Source organism: Malus domestica, chromosome 08 (genome assembly GCF_042453785.1).
Source record: "Malus domestica chromosome 08, GDT2T_hap1".
In the NCBI taxonomy this organism is placed as follows: domain Eukaryota; kingdom Viridiplantae; phylum Streptophyta; class Magnoliopsida; order Rosales; family Rosaceae; genus Malus; species Malus domestica.
In genome coordinates, this window is record NC_091668.1 from 27,713,841 (window position 1) to 27,729,297 (window position 15,457).

A 15,457-nucleotide genomic window follows, 5' to 3' on the forward strand; every position below is an offset into this window, starting at 1 on the left:
GTATCAAGGGGGACAACCCCAGCAGGGAGAGATTGCTGCTAGTAGTGCAGGATCTTCGAGGCAGTCAGGTCAGCAGAGGCAGGGACATGGTGTTTATGCCAACAAAGGTCGCAGTGGACAACAGCAGAGTAGGGGCGTATCCATAACATGTCACTGCAAGATGCCCAGAATAATTCAGACTTAATCATGGGTACGTTAAATATTCTTGGTCATTTTGCTAGAGTGTTGATTAATTGTGGTGATACACATTCTGTTATTTCTCATACATTTGCTCAATTGACGCAACCCTATCCTACACCTCTAGGATATGATTTAGAGTTTTCTATGCCTAAAGGGGATAGATGTTTTGTGGATCGGGTATATTCAGGATGTCCAGTGATAGTAAAGGATGTTATCATGCCGGCTAATCTTATGTCATTGGATATTACGGATTTTGATATGATTTTGGGCACTGATTGGTTGCACTATAATCGTGCCAAGATAGATTGTTATGAAAAGACAGTCATATTTAATTGTCATGGATTACCTGAAGTTACATTTGTAGGAAAGCCTTGTGGGGTGAGACATGGTATTATTTCAGCCATGAAAGCAAAGAGAATGTTGTCGAAAGGTTGTCAGGGATATTTGGCTCATGTGATGCTGAATGATGATACTCCTAGTAATGTAGATGATGTTCGTGTAGTCAGACATTTTATGGATGTATTCCCTGAGGATTTACATGAATTGCCGCCAAATAGAGAGGTGGAGTTTGTTATTGATCTGCTTCCAGGTACGAATCCTATATCTTTGACTCCTTACATAATGGCTCCTGCTGAATTAAGAGAATTGAAAGTGCAATTGCAAGAGTTAGTGGTTCCGACTCGTAGGTGATCAATGTATTATCGCACAGCTAGTATTGAGAAAGTAGAATTGAGCATAACTGTATCTCACCTAATCTTATCGGACAGACCCCTTTTTAGTGGTTTCGACTTATGTGCAGTATATTTCCGTATAGGTCATAGTAGTGACTCCGGCTAGATTGAGTTTGAACTATGAATTCAGCCGTACAGACTACTCAGGAGTTCCAACTAACATGTCATACTTCTATGAAATCATATTACCTGGATTGTTACTTATCATATTTTGGCATGGCATACATATGAAAATGATTATGTGAAGCATGAATTGAATGGTTATGATGTCAGATATTTATATATGTGTATATGCTTACATCTTGATTATGGGAAAATAATACATGTTTTACAGCGAGAGGTTAAATATGTTGATAAATGAAATGATTTTGTAAAACATTTGTTTTTGCACACTCACATTTTCTGTTTTGCGCCCATTCAGGTTTTAAGTAAGATTGTTATTGGTGGCTAGAGAGGATGTCGGCAGTTCTGACTTATCCTTATAATAGTAGGACATTCCTGGTATTGTATAACTAGTACTTGTCCTACTGGACTGCACCTAGACTTTATGCTCTGATTAGGAGTATTACTGTTGTACTTAACTCCTACCACTTTCTGTTTCGAAGTGCACACTAGTAATATGGTTTTTAATTATTCGTATGTTTGCTATATTTATCGCTTCCGCACTGTGCACATGGCTACATCACTCTCATGTGACAGCCAGCATGCCTTGACCTCGGTCGAGGTGTGTCATTAATGGTCTTTCTTAATATTTGATATATACTTATATACAAATTCAATTAATTTTGTGGTATACTAGTATGCAAAACTAACAATAAAATATAAAAAATTGATTATAAAATATATAATTTTTTTTAAGTAACTATAAAAAATGGGAATATTTTGGAAGTTTTTTTTTTTTTATCAGAATAAGTTCAGAATACTTTCAAAAAATTCACATAAAAAATTCGAAATTCTTGGAATCTCTAAATGCATTCCAAATTTTTGGAAAATATTCGCATGTGGAATTTTGGGATTGAATTCGGGATTTTTAATATCGGAATCGGAAACACCATTTCAACTTGCACCTCTAAGTTGGCTCAAAGTTGACAGTTCAATAACTATAAAAAAATGGGAATATTTTGGAAGTTTTTTTTTATCAGAATAAGTTCAGAATACTTTCGAAAAATTCACATAAAAAATTCGGAATTCTCGAATTCTCTAAATGCATTCCAAATTTTTGGAAAATATTCGCATGTAGAATTTTGGGATTGAATTCAGAATTTTTAATACCGGAATCGGAAACACCATTTCAACTTGCACCTCTAAGTTGGCTCAAAGTCGACAGTTCAATAATTGAAGAATTTTAGTAACCGATCATTTCGGAAGTCAAAATTGGTTCCAAATATTCGAAGGATCAGTAAAACCGAACCTTTTTTTTTTTTATAAAAAAAACGTGACAATTGATGACAAGCCACGGTTATCTACCCCTTACGAGGTCTGGGAAGACTCACAGATGCATTTCAGCCTCCCTCTCGCCACAAGTATGGCTTCCACACCAACAGCGGGTTTCGAATCCAAGACCTCCAGTTTTTAGTTTTAAGGAAGTCTCGTAATCCACCATTTACCACTGAGCCACTAGCTTGTGGTTGAAAAACACACACAAAAATAGCTATTTCCGACGGCAATGTAACTCTTTTCCGAAGGTATATTTCCGACGAAGCATAATTTTTTTGATCGGAAACAGTGGTTTTTCCGAGAGTATTTGTAGGCCTTCGGAAAAAGTTGGTCGCAAATGACCTTTTTTTTTTTTTTTTTTGTAGTGTGGGCGTGGCTATTGGTGCTAGACACATTCAGTCAGTTACACTCTCCATTTACAAATCAGAATACTTGAAAGGAAAACTAGAAGGGAAGAAGAAAGCATAAACAAAGCCGAATCAAGAAAAAAAATTCATAAGAGACTTGTAACTCCGTTATATCTACAACATAACAAAAGTTATACACATCTCCGAAAATTCGGATTTTATAAATGTTAGATCTTGAGTTTTTCAGTTTTTTTTATTAAGATTTAACAGTTAAAAGTTCAAATTATCCGGAACACGGTAGAAAAATCGCATATCCGAATGGCATGTTGTGAATATGAGTGCATGTCGTTTTCAGTATAACTGGCGAGAGAGTGACAGAGAGAAGAAGAGGTACAAGAAACGAACCCCTACCAACAAAAGAAGGTCGTGAAAGCTCCATACATTCAGATGCTGAAGGTTTCCTAAAACGTATAGATGTTCACGTGGCCCTGCACTTGGCAAGTGGAACTTCCTTCCATAACTGGTCAGGTTACTGCTCTCCTGCCTTTTACTGGTCAATACTAATAAAGTATTTTACTTCTTATTAAATAGTATCATGCGTAGTTCAAAACTCTCAACTTCTTAGTTTCTCACAAACTATCTTTAACTTAGGCACCAGAGTACCGGTGGAGCCAAGTACAAGACTCCGTTGGACTATAACATAGAGAGTTTTTTAGTTATTTAAGCTTAGAAATACTAATTATTTAGACTATTTTATTTTAATTGTCATAACCCACTTATCAAACGACCCTCGTGATTTTTGGCTAATCCGAAAGTACCCCAACAACTTCACCTTTCCAACCCATCACAGAGTCCTGCAATTTCATCTTTATCAACTCACGGTGAGCTCCAACGGCAATGGCAGTGCAAACAAATACAAAACCACATACAATGATACAAATCAAAACAATCATGAGAATCAAGTTTCTAACAAAACCCAGAATGAGAGAGAGATATGGGTTCCTTCGCACCTCTGTTTTGAGAACCAAAGAGGACGGAGAAGACTTTTTTTTATCCCTGAGGACGGAGACCGTCCTGTTTTGAGAACCAAAGAGGGCTCTGACCTCTTTTCTTCTTACTACTTATTGCAATTTATTTTTGTCTTTAATAAATTACTTTTATGAAATGTTTTTTTTTCTTCTTAAAATAAAAAATAATAAGGGCATTTCAATATTCTTATTGATTTATATTCTGATTCATATGAATTAGTAAACAACTTATATAAACTAAAGTTCATTCATACTCCGATTCCAGAACATTTAAGTAAACAACTTCAACAATAATCTCCTCCTCAATCCAATTCCTCTATTTTGATTACGGTTACGTAAACGTGCCATAATAGTGATAAATTAAAACTTTTGTACCACACACGGTTACGGTTCCTCATTTTATTCATTAGAAAGTTTGAAGACTACAAGCCTAGAAAACAGACTACAAATTTCTTACTCCAAATAATTACTTTCAAGTTTACTATATAGCTTTATGTACGCAAAAAAAAAAAAAAAAAAAAAATTGAGCATTTAATTTTGTAGTAATAATTTTAGTTTAGCCCACCCACTGAATAATTCCTAACTTCACCATTGCATTAGAGGCCCTGTAACGACACCCTCTCTCTTTTTCTGGAGTGTTTGTCAATTAGACTAATAGAATCCGCATGCCATTATATCATTAGATGGTGACAGTGGCTATTTTATCATAAGGGCTTCTCACTGTCCGCATGCCATTATATCATTAGATGGTGAAAATTGATTACCACGAATTTGTTAATAATTTAAACATACAAATAATTTATTTATTTATTTTTAAATGAAGTGCTTGAATAATTAATATGTATGTATGTATGAGTAGAAATTAAAAGTACATAATAATATATTAAATATTTGAAGGTATGAAGTAAGCATATGATCAAGAGTAAACCAACCAATCATGTATTATATATGGATCACCATTTATGGAGGATAGGGATCTTATACCAATCAGCATATTTAAGCTAGCTATTAATAACTACTCAACAAAAATGATACATAGGCAGCCCACAATAATTGGAAGCTTGTGACCAAAAATGGTATATGGGTGTTCGCTCGTAGATCAAAGTAAAATGGCCAATATATATATATTATTTATGGAGTTTTATACTGCAATCTCGTCATACTAGATTTCACGTAAAAACCACGAGAACCATTTCATAGTGTACGTCCCATTTTCTAGTGAATGTCAAAGTGTAATGATTTGGTTGGAAATCAGTTTCGACAATAATCAAACTTAAAATTTTCTTATTTATAAATGAAAATGAATACCATTAATCCAAAGTATTAAGTGAACTCTCATTGATCAATATATTTGGGTAATTAATATTTCCGCATTGACTAAATGCAAAATTGAAGAAGAAGAATACTACTAGTTCATTGTTTGTTGTGTCAAAATGAAAGAATGATAAAATTGAACATGATAAGTTATGAATTCACAATAGAATGAGTTATTTAACTTATACTTATACATGAGTACAAGTCCGATCTTACATATTCCTGCCCATTCAATTCTATTTCAAAAACTCAATCTCATGTAGCCCACTAAATAGACCCAAAGCGCTATGCCATGACATGGGGTTTTTCGGCCGCATTCTATTGTTTACAATGTTTTATTAGGATTCTAAGACTTTAGTATTTTTTTTTTGTCAAAAGATTTCATCACGATGTTTCAGTATTTTGTTATTTTTTATAATGTTTTTCCTATTTGAACTCCTGTAATGTTTAAGAGTAACATGCATTAAAAATACCACTTTTAGGGTGCTAGGCTTGTTTCTTTCATAATTTCTATCAATTAACTTTGAGGTTTTTTCATAGTTTCTAGTGGATTACAACTTTATTATTCTTTAACATTATCGTTTGATATTCTTTCTTTGTCATGCCGCGCTAAATTTGGACCCAAAATTCCTCAATCATATCTAAACCCTAGTTTCTTGATCTTCAATTCTCATCAAGAACCTACAGTTTTGACCAAGACCTGCAGCAAATCATATCAAGCAGGCAATGAGAATAGCTCTACCACACACTTAGACATTCGATGAACTTTTCCACTAAGTCTCGATTAATGACGAAATAAAAATGGTTGAGAGAAATTGACTATTCTGTCATGAATTTGAACTCGATAAATACTACGCAACTTGAGGTTTCAGATTTTTGTGACAAAATTAATAACAAGATGTGGTATTCGAAATGACTTCTTTTTCCTTTCTATTTGTTGACAAGCCTAGTGCAAACGTACGTGGAAAGCATCATACCCTAATCTGCCAAACGGTAATAAATTTCCATTGGCACTTTCTGGAATCCCTCACATATATTTCGATCGCCAGAAAACACTTTAATCTCATCATCACAAGCATTAGATACAGGTGATGAGTAGTTAATTAGCTAGCTATATTGCTAACATAGATTGATAGAAAGATATTCTTGAAAGAGAATAACTTATATATAACGGATTCACTGTCATGTAATGTTTGGATTCAATAATATAACGTTATGTGTTGAAAACTTACACATGTTATTGTTTTATTGAAACAAGATGTACGTCACGATAATAGTGAATCCGTTTGATATAAGTTCTCCATTCTTGAAGGGCATTTTAGTCAGGCTAGCTCTTAATAATTGCACCAAATAATTATAAACAACTAACATTTGAACAAATAAAACTTGCAGTTTATGGAGCGAATTTGAACCTGCAAAGCTGTTCAAATCAGCTCAAACAACCACATCTTGTATCTCATTTCGGGAAAAGGCCAACCCTCTCTCTCTCTCTCTCTCTCTCTCTCTCTCGACTTACACACAGACACAACTATCAAAGTTGGACAAGGTAAGAAAGAAGCTATAATTGGCGTGGAAAAGAGGACTTGCCCATAAGCTTTGGCTTCTTTGGGATCAGAAGTTTTCCGAAAGCTGAGGTGAAGATCCAACGGAGTAGTGGAACCTAGAGTAAAGATCTCTCTGATACCTAGCTCAGCTTCTTCTTCTTTTTTAAACAAAATCATCTCATCATTTCCAAGGAAAAATATAAAACAAATTTATTTTCCAATTACGATAATTATTTTTCATCATATCATATTTCATAGATCTGTGTTTCCAAAGCTTTTTGTTGTTGCTAATTTTCTCTTCCTCTTTTATTTATTTTATCTTGCATAGAAATTCTGGGTTTTAGTGTTCTTGATATATATGATAATATGATCTTTTTTTGGTCAATATATATGATCATATGCATGATCTGTTGCTTCATCTTTCAGACTTTCTTCACTTTCTTTTTCTTCTGTCAACTTTTTTAATTACTCTTTCGTACATATTGGACATGATATCAAGAACCAAATAACTGAGACTTCGTTTTTATATAAATTTAGGCTTTTGGCTTTCCAAAATATATAGGTGTAAATTCTATTTAATCTGCAAAACCTTCTTCTTCTTCTTCTTCATCTTCGTTCTTTGAATTTGATTTCACCCTCAGTTTTCTTCATCTAACTTCGATCTAGCTAATGCTCACAGACCTAGCTAGCTCAATGTCCACCTCATATATATGTATATATGTTTAGTTACGGTGTGTCTCTCATAAGGTTGAGAGTGAGAGAGAGAGAGAGAGAGTTCCCAATAAAGGGTGCTGCACCATTATCAATGGTGCATGACTACCAAAATCTTGTTCAGCTAGCATGTTGTAGATTCTGGTACCAGAGTGTGTATAGGGCATATATATATGTGTGTGTGTGTGTGTGTGTGTGTGTGTTTTGAGTTTTTTCTATGCTTAGTTTTTTGGTCTTCGCATTAATCAAACTGGTTTTTTGTGAGTGGTCTACAACCTTATATACTTCTCCGTTGAGATCAACTTCTAGATCTCGTCAACTTTTTGTCTGATTTCCTTGATCTATTTTCTTTTGTTATTTGTTTCCTCTGACGCATTAATCCTTAATAATATCTACAGTCTTTAGATTATCCCATCACCCGATTCACCATCTTCTTCTTCTTCTTCTTTTCCTCTACATGATATACGCACGCACACACATCCAAATCATTTTCCTCCGAATTAATAATTCTTGGGTTTTCATTTTAGTCTGGTCATGCATAATAAATTGTCAAATCAATTAAGGTTAGCATTTGTGGGTTAAGTTCTTTAATTTCAGTATTTGATCAAACCCCCATTAGAAAATGTTTCCTTAATCGTTGTATGTACAGAGTTCATTCTGCTGAATTTTAATTTTGCAACTAGTTATCTTTCCCCTTGCTAGCTAGAGAAGAGAGAGAAGGAGATATCTCAAAGAGGATTTTCTTCTATTTTTTTTAATTATTTTTCAGTCTGTTATATTAAGTGATTTATAGGGTTTTCTATTTAGCAATTTAGTTTCTATTTAGTCATATACATATGCTAGTTGCTCTTTTCTTCTGAATTAATTCTTGTTGTCTTAATTAATCATGCAGCATTGATCTATAGGAAATTGATACAATACATTTCCTATTTATTAATATTGTATAAATTCATTTATGTATACAGGCAGAAGGTTGGTTCGTTCTTGGATCTGATCAAAGTAATCAGATATTAAGATGGGGAGGGGAAAGATTGAAATCAAGAGGATCGAGAACACGACGAATCGGCAAGTGACCTTCTGCAAACGAAGAAATGGGCTGCTGAAGAAAGCATATGAACTATCCATTCTCTGTGATGCTGAAGTTGCCCTCATTGTCTTCTCTACTCGTGGCCGTCTCTACGAGTACTCTAACAACAAGTAATACCCTATAACTAATTTCATCCTTAACTGTTATTTAACTTCACTTCACTTATCAATTAATTAATTATTTTCTTCACTTGCATGCATGCTTTGATTAATTAATTAATTACATTATGGTTACAATTTATGCGTTCGATCGCTAAGTCATTAATAAATATCACTCGTCCCTATGCAACATATATATTGAAGATTATGTTCTTGTCAAAATATACACTCAATTATTAATTAGCTTTTGTGTCTATGTGGGTTTGCATTAAAAAGAAAAGAAACACACAATGTATCTAAGTTAATGCTCTCTCTCTATGTGTTTTTTTATTTTTATTTTTTATTTTTAAATTTATTAATATTAGGGGAAGATGAAGAGTTTGAAATTATTATAATAGTTTAGGGAATGAGAGAGTTGCATGGGTAGAAATCCAACATCATATGTGGGGAGAGATTTTTCAATATGACCGGTATACTGGATGGTACATCACGTGTCACTATATAAATAGTGGGATATGTATGCTAAAAAGTTAATAACTTAAAAAATAAAATTTATCACCACTCCTATTAAAACACGTAATGTACCATTTGTGTTTCCGTTACAATGAAAATTTTCTCCTGTGTGTGTTTGTGTTACTGTTGTATATATGGTACTTATAGTACCAATGTAGTCACAGTTTTCTCAAAGACCTAAAAGTGAATGAAAAGGAAACATTTGCACTGATTTGGACCTACTTTGTTCCACAAGAATCCAGTGCTGGGTGCGTTTGGTACTTCCTTTTCTTCATCCTTAGTCTTACGAATCTATGGGACTTTTTGGGTGCTCCAGATTATCCACTCGAGAGGATAATGTTTTAATAATAAGATCTTTGTTTAAAAATACAAAAATAAAGATTTAGTGGTTAAAACACCCAAAGTACCCTATACTCCGGAGCACCCAAATTTTTTTGCAAATCTATTACAATCTCTCTGTCTGTGCTGTGGCATGCATTGCGATCATGATACCGTGTCGACGGTCTTACCTTTCCATTTCTGGCTTTCAAACCCTCCTACCCTTCTGTTTGTCTTTATCTAGCTATTGAGCGCAGTACTCTAATTTAGAAGAAAGCTTCTTCAACTTTTCACTTTAGTTTTCACTCTAAAAGGTTAACTTTCATACATACTACTGGATCTCATTGTTCTAATATTTTATAGTTTAATAATATAAATATGTATGTATTTACTTATCACTTTGCAAAAAGAATATGAATCTCTTAGCTCTGTGTTTTATGTTCTGGGTTTCTATTTTGATAATGTAAGCGTGGCGTGCACGTGCCATGATGCTGAGTGTGGGGGTTATGAATGGAACAAGTTAACTGACCCATCCATGATCCACCCATACTCTTTTTCGACTGTTGATGTTGATGTCGAACTGATAACTCTGCTGACTGCATCTGCATGCATTGTTATCTGTCATGTCCATATATATTTCTGATGTTCTTGTGAAGAAATTATGTTTAATTATCTGCACGCATGCACATTATTTTCTTCAACTTTTCACTTTAGTATTCACTCTTAAGGGGTTAACTTTCATACATACTACTGGATCTCCTTGTTCTAATAGTTATAGTTTAATAACATAAATATGTATGTATTTACTTGTCACTTTGCTAAAAGAATATGAATCTCAAGTAATTTAGGAAGAGGTAATTAAAACAAGAAAAATTCGAAGAGGCTGTATATATATTTCAAGAATGTTCAATATATTTTTAAATTTCCCGTTTATATGTCAAATCGTTTAATTTTAATATATATAGATAGCATCCAATGAAGAGATGTGCATATCAATCTTTGCAAGTTTGCATGAATAATGGGGAGTTCGGCGTACCGTACTTAATTTTTAAAGAAAGAAAAATATTAATTAAACAAGAGGAAGGTTTTCTCAAAGCCAGAAAAATGAAGTGTCTTGTTTGTGATTTGACATCTATGGCTGCGTGGTGGCCAGTGCATATGTTATTGCCCTCCACAAAAGCGATTGAACTGACTTGAGAGGCATGCCATGCATGTATATAGGAATTGGATCCTATCCGGATTCACTTTATCTAGATCTTAGAGATCTTCATATTTTAATTATTTAACATATATCATACGTTAAAAATTATTTAATTTTTTTATTAGAAATTATTTATTTATTTTATTTAAAATTAAATATAAATAATATTTAACGAAAATTAATTACACGATAAACAATTAAGATGTAAAAATCTCTAAAATCCTGGTAAAATAAATCTTGAGAGGACCCTCTTCCGTCGTTTTCCCATGTATATAGTGCTGTCCTGTTTAATATGATATATATTATCCCTAAAGGCTGTGTGCCCTAGCCCTCTCTCTCACTCATGTCCCATCTACACCAACATATATGGACTTGGATTGTCTGCCCTCCAATTTCTGTGCTTTTTTCGTACCCTTCTGTTTTGTGTGGTCACGGTTAAGCCATGTTAATATTTTATATTATTTTTTTATAAAAATAATAAAACAAAAAGAAATAGTAATATAAAATGTTGACGTGATTTAACCGTGACCACAAAAACAGGAAGGCACGAGAAGGGCACAGAAATTGGAGGGCAGACAATCCAAGTCCAACATATATATGTTAATTTCAGTTCCCCCCCTCCTTCAGTGTTTGACACATCGCAATCGCATGAGGTTACTTTTGCAATTAAAGTTTTTTTATTGAACAAAACCTTCAGTTCCACCCCCCCCCTCTTCAGTGTTTGACACATCGCAATCGCATGAGGTTACTTTTGCAATTAAAGTTTTTTTGTTGAACAAAACCAAATGTGATGGGATGAATCATATTCTAGAGCGTGTCTTGTATTTGGATAACGATCATCACTGGATCTATTTTTTTTGGAGATTCAAGAGATTTCGTGATTTTATTCGTTCATCGTATATCGTACATCGTATGGTTAAAAATTATTTGAAATTTGAAATTTGAAATTAAATATAAATAGTACTTAACGAAAACTGACCATACAATGTACGATGAACAACCATTATCACGGAATCCCTCGGATCCTCAAGAAAAGGATCCGGATCCAGTGAGGATTCTTTTCCCTAGTATTTAGGTTGTCTTCAGCCAAGTGTTAATAGTTCGAATTTGGGTAAACTTCGTCTTGAACTAAGGGCTAAAATGAATACGCTAAAAAGAAATAGGACTAAATTTAGTTAAGGATAGAGTGCATAGTAAGCCTCAAGCCCCTTGGAGCCCCAACGTATGCATCTCAAGTTAAGATGGAAAAATTTAGGGAGTTTTAACGAAAAATCCGCGATACTATTTATTTTAACGAAAAATCACATTTTTACACTAAAAAGTCAAACCTAGTATTATTCATTTTACCATTTATTTTGTCCTTATTATTAAAACTCAAAGTTTTCAAACCATTTTATTAGTTTTCCTAAAAATTTAACCCTACAATTTATTAAAATATTGATTTTTGAAGGGCTAAAGTATATAGTCAAGGGTTACGTTTAATCATCCATGATTAAAGATGACCTTTCATTTATTGTCATGGAATAGAAATTTACAATATCTAATAATATTTTATGGGGTGTGATATCTACACATCTCATTTTACTTCTCACACACCTTCTTAATTTTCGATCGTCGGATCAGATGAATTGAAGAAGATCAACGGACAAAAAGTATCAAGGGGTGTGTGAGAAATAAAACGAGATGTGTGGATAGCACACCCCTATTTTATATATTTGAAATCACTCTTAAAAGTCTATAAGCTGAACTTCGTTGACAACTCTTATATATGTGGTCATATATATCACCTTATTCATTTAAAATTAACATGCAACTTCCAACTATATACCTATCTCCTAGTTTCTCCTTAAAAAAATTATGGGGTGTCACTTTAGTGCTACATAGCATTAAATGCTAAGAATATTGAATAATCTAAATTCATGGGACTACAATAATAATTCAAACTAATCTGGGTCATCCAATACACGTAGCATGAAAAGAACTTTCCAAATTATGAATCGATACACTACGAGTAATTATTAATCCCACGTAGCATGAAAGAAATTTTCAAAGTTATGAATCGATATGCAGTACAGTAATTATTCTTTGGATCATCAACTCTTTTTTTACTTCCTAGCTCCTTTTTGTGGATTCATCTGAAATTAATTTATTTGAAAAAGAAGTTGAGTTTTCACATCTGCATCTCCTGTTGACACTTCACAACTTAAATATTTTGACCTGCAGCAGCATAAGAAACACCATAGAGAGGTACAAGAAGGCATGTTCAGATAGCACAGGATCATCCTCTGTTACTGAAATTAACGCTCAGGTATATCTCTCTATGTATTTTTAACTTTGGTTTTTAGGCCGAACCAGATATTTTATATGTGTGTGTATATTAAAATACTTGCTGCATGCCTTTTCTGTATATTCCAGATATAAATACACACATGTGTAAACCTTGTATATACTTTCTGTTGAAGTTTGATACATTTATATTTCGTCTACTTAATGGGTTAGAACTTAAAACTTACTTTGGATAATGCATTTGTCAAATTGACAGTAATACTTGCTGCATGCCTTTTCGGTTAATTTTGTAACAACCGCGATTTCTGTTTCACATGAAAAATAAAATCACAAATAGGGTTCCCCCTCGATCTTTTAAAATAAGTTTCTCTTTACAATCTAAGTAAAGTGATTCATTTCTTAATTTGAAAACTAAGGGGCTGTTTGAAAACCATTTCATTTTCAGCTTTTATTTTGAAAAACTGAAAATTTGTTTGGTTAATACTTTCATTTTTGCAGTTTTCAACTAAAAATTGAAAGCTAGTTTTTGAGTTTTCAAGTTTTAGTTTTTTATTTTCATTTTAAAATGGAAGACTGAAAGTAATTATGAGATGAGCTTCAGTTTACAAAAAAGTAAAAATTAAAAACTAAAAACTAAAAACTAAAAATCGAAATAGTTATTAAACGGCTCATAATTGAAACAATCCAACGTGCAGAGTTGAAATTTATGTTTTGGGTCACTTATTCTAAAGGTTTGAAATAAAGATCTGGATATATATGAACCTAACAATTCATGCATGCATTTTGTTTGCTTTGGTCTCGATATGCAGTATTATCAACAGGAATCGGCAAAACTGAGGCAACAGATTCAAATGCTGCAGAACTCTAACAGGTGATCCTCGATCTCCACTATATATTCATCAATCCTTAAGTTGTACATGGAACTGGAAGAGTACTATTACATTTAGTATATAATTTAAGGTTACCACACACAACAAGAATGGCACAGCACGTTTTAAAGTTAAAGTACACTCTATAGAATTGCCCTAGCTTGCACCTCGAGGTAGTATATTGCAGTAATATGTATATATGATGGATGAATACAAATATTGTTTGCTTAATTGTAGGCACTTAATGGGAGATGCCTTGAGCACTCTGACTGTGAAAGAACTAAAGCAGGTGGAGAATAGGCTTGAACGAGGCATTACTAGAATCAGGTCCAAGAAGGTAATTAATAATTAATTCACTCAGTCAAACAATTGATTTATACGATCTTGATGGCTTTCGAAGAATGCTGCATAAGCGTATTTTTCAATTTGGAAATTGGCCATCTTCATTTTCCTCTCCTCGCAATTGATTATACGATATTTTCCCTGGTATGCTTGTACCTGATGCTTGAGAACAGCATGAACTGCTGCTTGCAGAGATTGAGTACTTCCAGAAAAAGGTAAACCTTTTACTTTTAAGAAGAGTTGCCCTCTTTCTGTGAAGTGAATGCCCTAACGATCCTCAATTATTTCTGTTATGTACGTAGGAGATTGAGCTGGAAAACGAAAATGTTTATCTTCGAACTAAGGTAAATGCTTATGCGCAGAGATTAGCATTCGTATACGTTAAGTAGTAGGTTTGATCAAAATGCATGCCGAAACTAATTAATCATCAGATGAAGAAAGTACTTTCCCCATCTGTGCGATCAGCTGATGCTATCTGTACATGCATGTTTAACCACTAAAATCACTAAAAATAACTGATATGCATGCAGTCTTTTAAGTTATATATATATATATATATATATATATATATAAAATCTCAACTAATGGAATGTACATACAATATTCCAACATTTACTAGCTCATTAAATCAAAAATTTCGGATTGAATTAAATTTTTGTAAGGATGATCTATGAATTGAGACTAACAAAATAGACAGTTTGGATCGTTGAAATTCGCTGTGGAGTTGGCCGGGCCATATACCCCATAATAACCTCTCTTTTTTTTCAAAAAACAGAATCCCTTTGCATAAAAGGTCTATATATATATATATTCGATGTTTAATTTTCCGATGGATCGATGATCAGGTATCAGAAGTCGAGAGGCTTCAACAAGCAAACATGGTTTCTGGGTCAGAGATGAATGCAATCCAGGCATTAGCTTCTCGCCATTTCTTTAGCCAGAATATGATCGAGGGTGGAGGAGCTACCTTCCCACAGCAAGACAAGAAGAACCTCCATCTTGGGTAATCATTAAATTACTAATTTCTCCTAACATATATACTTTAATTCTTACAGAATTACTAATAAAACAGAAAATTTGTATCTTGACTTCTTGAGTTTAATATTTTGTTGTGTTTACGTGCAGGTAACTAATTAGCTTTTTGAAGGCAGAATCTTCAAATGCAGGAAATGCTACCTCAATCATCTTAATTATATCCAGATAATAATGATGATATATCTTCTCTTATGCTGAACAACTTTTCTAATTACTAGCTTTATTATGTATTTGTAAGGATTGTAATATGACTTTGGGGTTTAGTACCCAGTACTACCCAGAATAATTACTACTACACTATGATCTGGTATTCAATAAGTTTAAATTAATTAGCTTAATTATGGCAGTGATGATGAACTATTCGTTACATGAGATGAAATAAGTAGAGAGGTTCTCACAGCTTCTCTCATGGCGTT

At 33.4% G+C, this 15,457-nt stretch overlaps 1 protein-coding gene across 2 annotated transcripts; it reads left to right on the plus strand.

Moving 5' to 3' along the window:
- The first annotated feature begins 6,538 nt into the window (after window positions 1–6,538).
- Window positions 6,539–15,379, plus strand: LOC103441806 (agamous-like MADS-box protein AGL11). Of its 2 annotated transcripts, none has more exons than XM_070825874.1 (9): window positions 6,539–6,671; window positions 8,258–8,489; window positions 12,733–12,817; window positions 13,605–13,666; window positions 13,902–14,001; window positions 14,180–14,221; window positions 14,309–14,350; window positions 14,852–15,009; window positions 15,132–15,379. In XM_070825874.1, the coding sequence occupies exons 2-9, from the start codon at window positions 8,308–8,310 to the stop codon at window positions 15,133–15,135; spliced, it is 675 nt and encodes a 224-aa protein (XP_070681975.1). In that variant the 5' UTR covers window positions 6,539–6,671; window positions 8,258–8,307; the 3' UTR covers window positions 15,136–15,379. The 2 variants fall into 2 exon arrangements, with proteins under 2 accessions (XP_070681975.1, NP_001280931.1); NM_001294002.1 differs by having other exon boundaries at window positions 6,627–6,702; window positions 15,132–15,351.
- The last annotated feature ends 78 nt before the right edge of the window (window positions 15,380–15,457 follow it).

What these genes read in the sequence shown, in the direction of transcription:
- LOC103441806 (XM_070825874.1), top strand. Translation starts at nt 8,308, where the DNA reads ATGGGGAGGGGAAAGATTGAAATCAAGAGGATCGAGAACACGACGAAT. An exon ending in TTACTGAAATTAACGCTCAG is followed by an intron (nt 12,818 to 13,604) that starts GTATATCTCTCT and finishes CTCGATATGCAG; the next exon opens with TATTATCAACAGGAATCGGC. An exon ending in ATGTTTATCTTCGAACTAAG is followed by an intron (nt 14,351 to 14,851) that starts GTAAATGCTTAT and finishes ATCGATGATCAG; the next exon opens with GTATCAGAAGTCGAGAGGCT.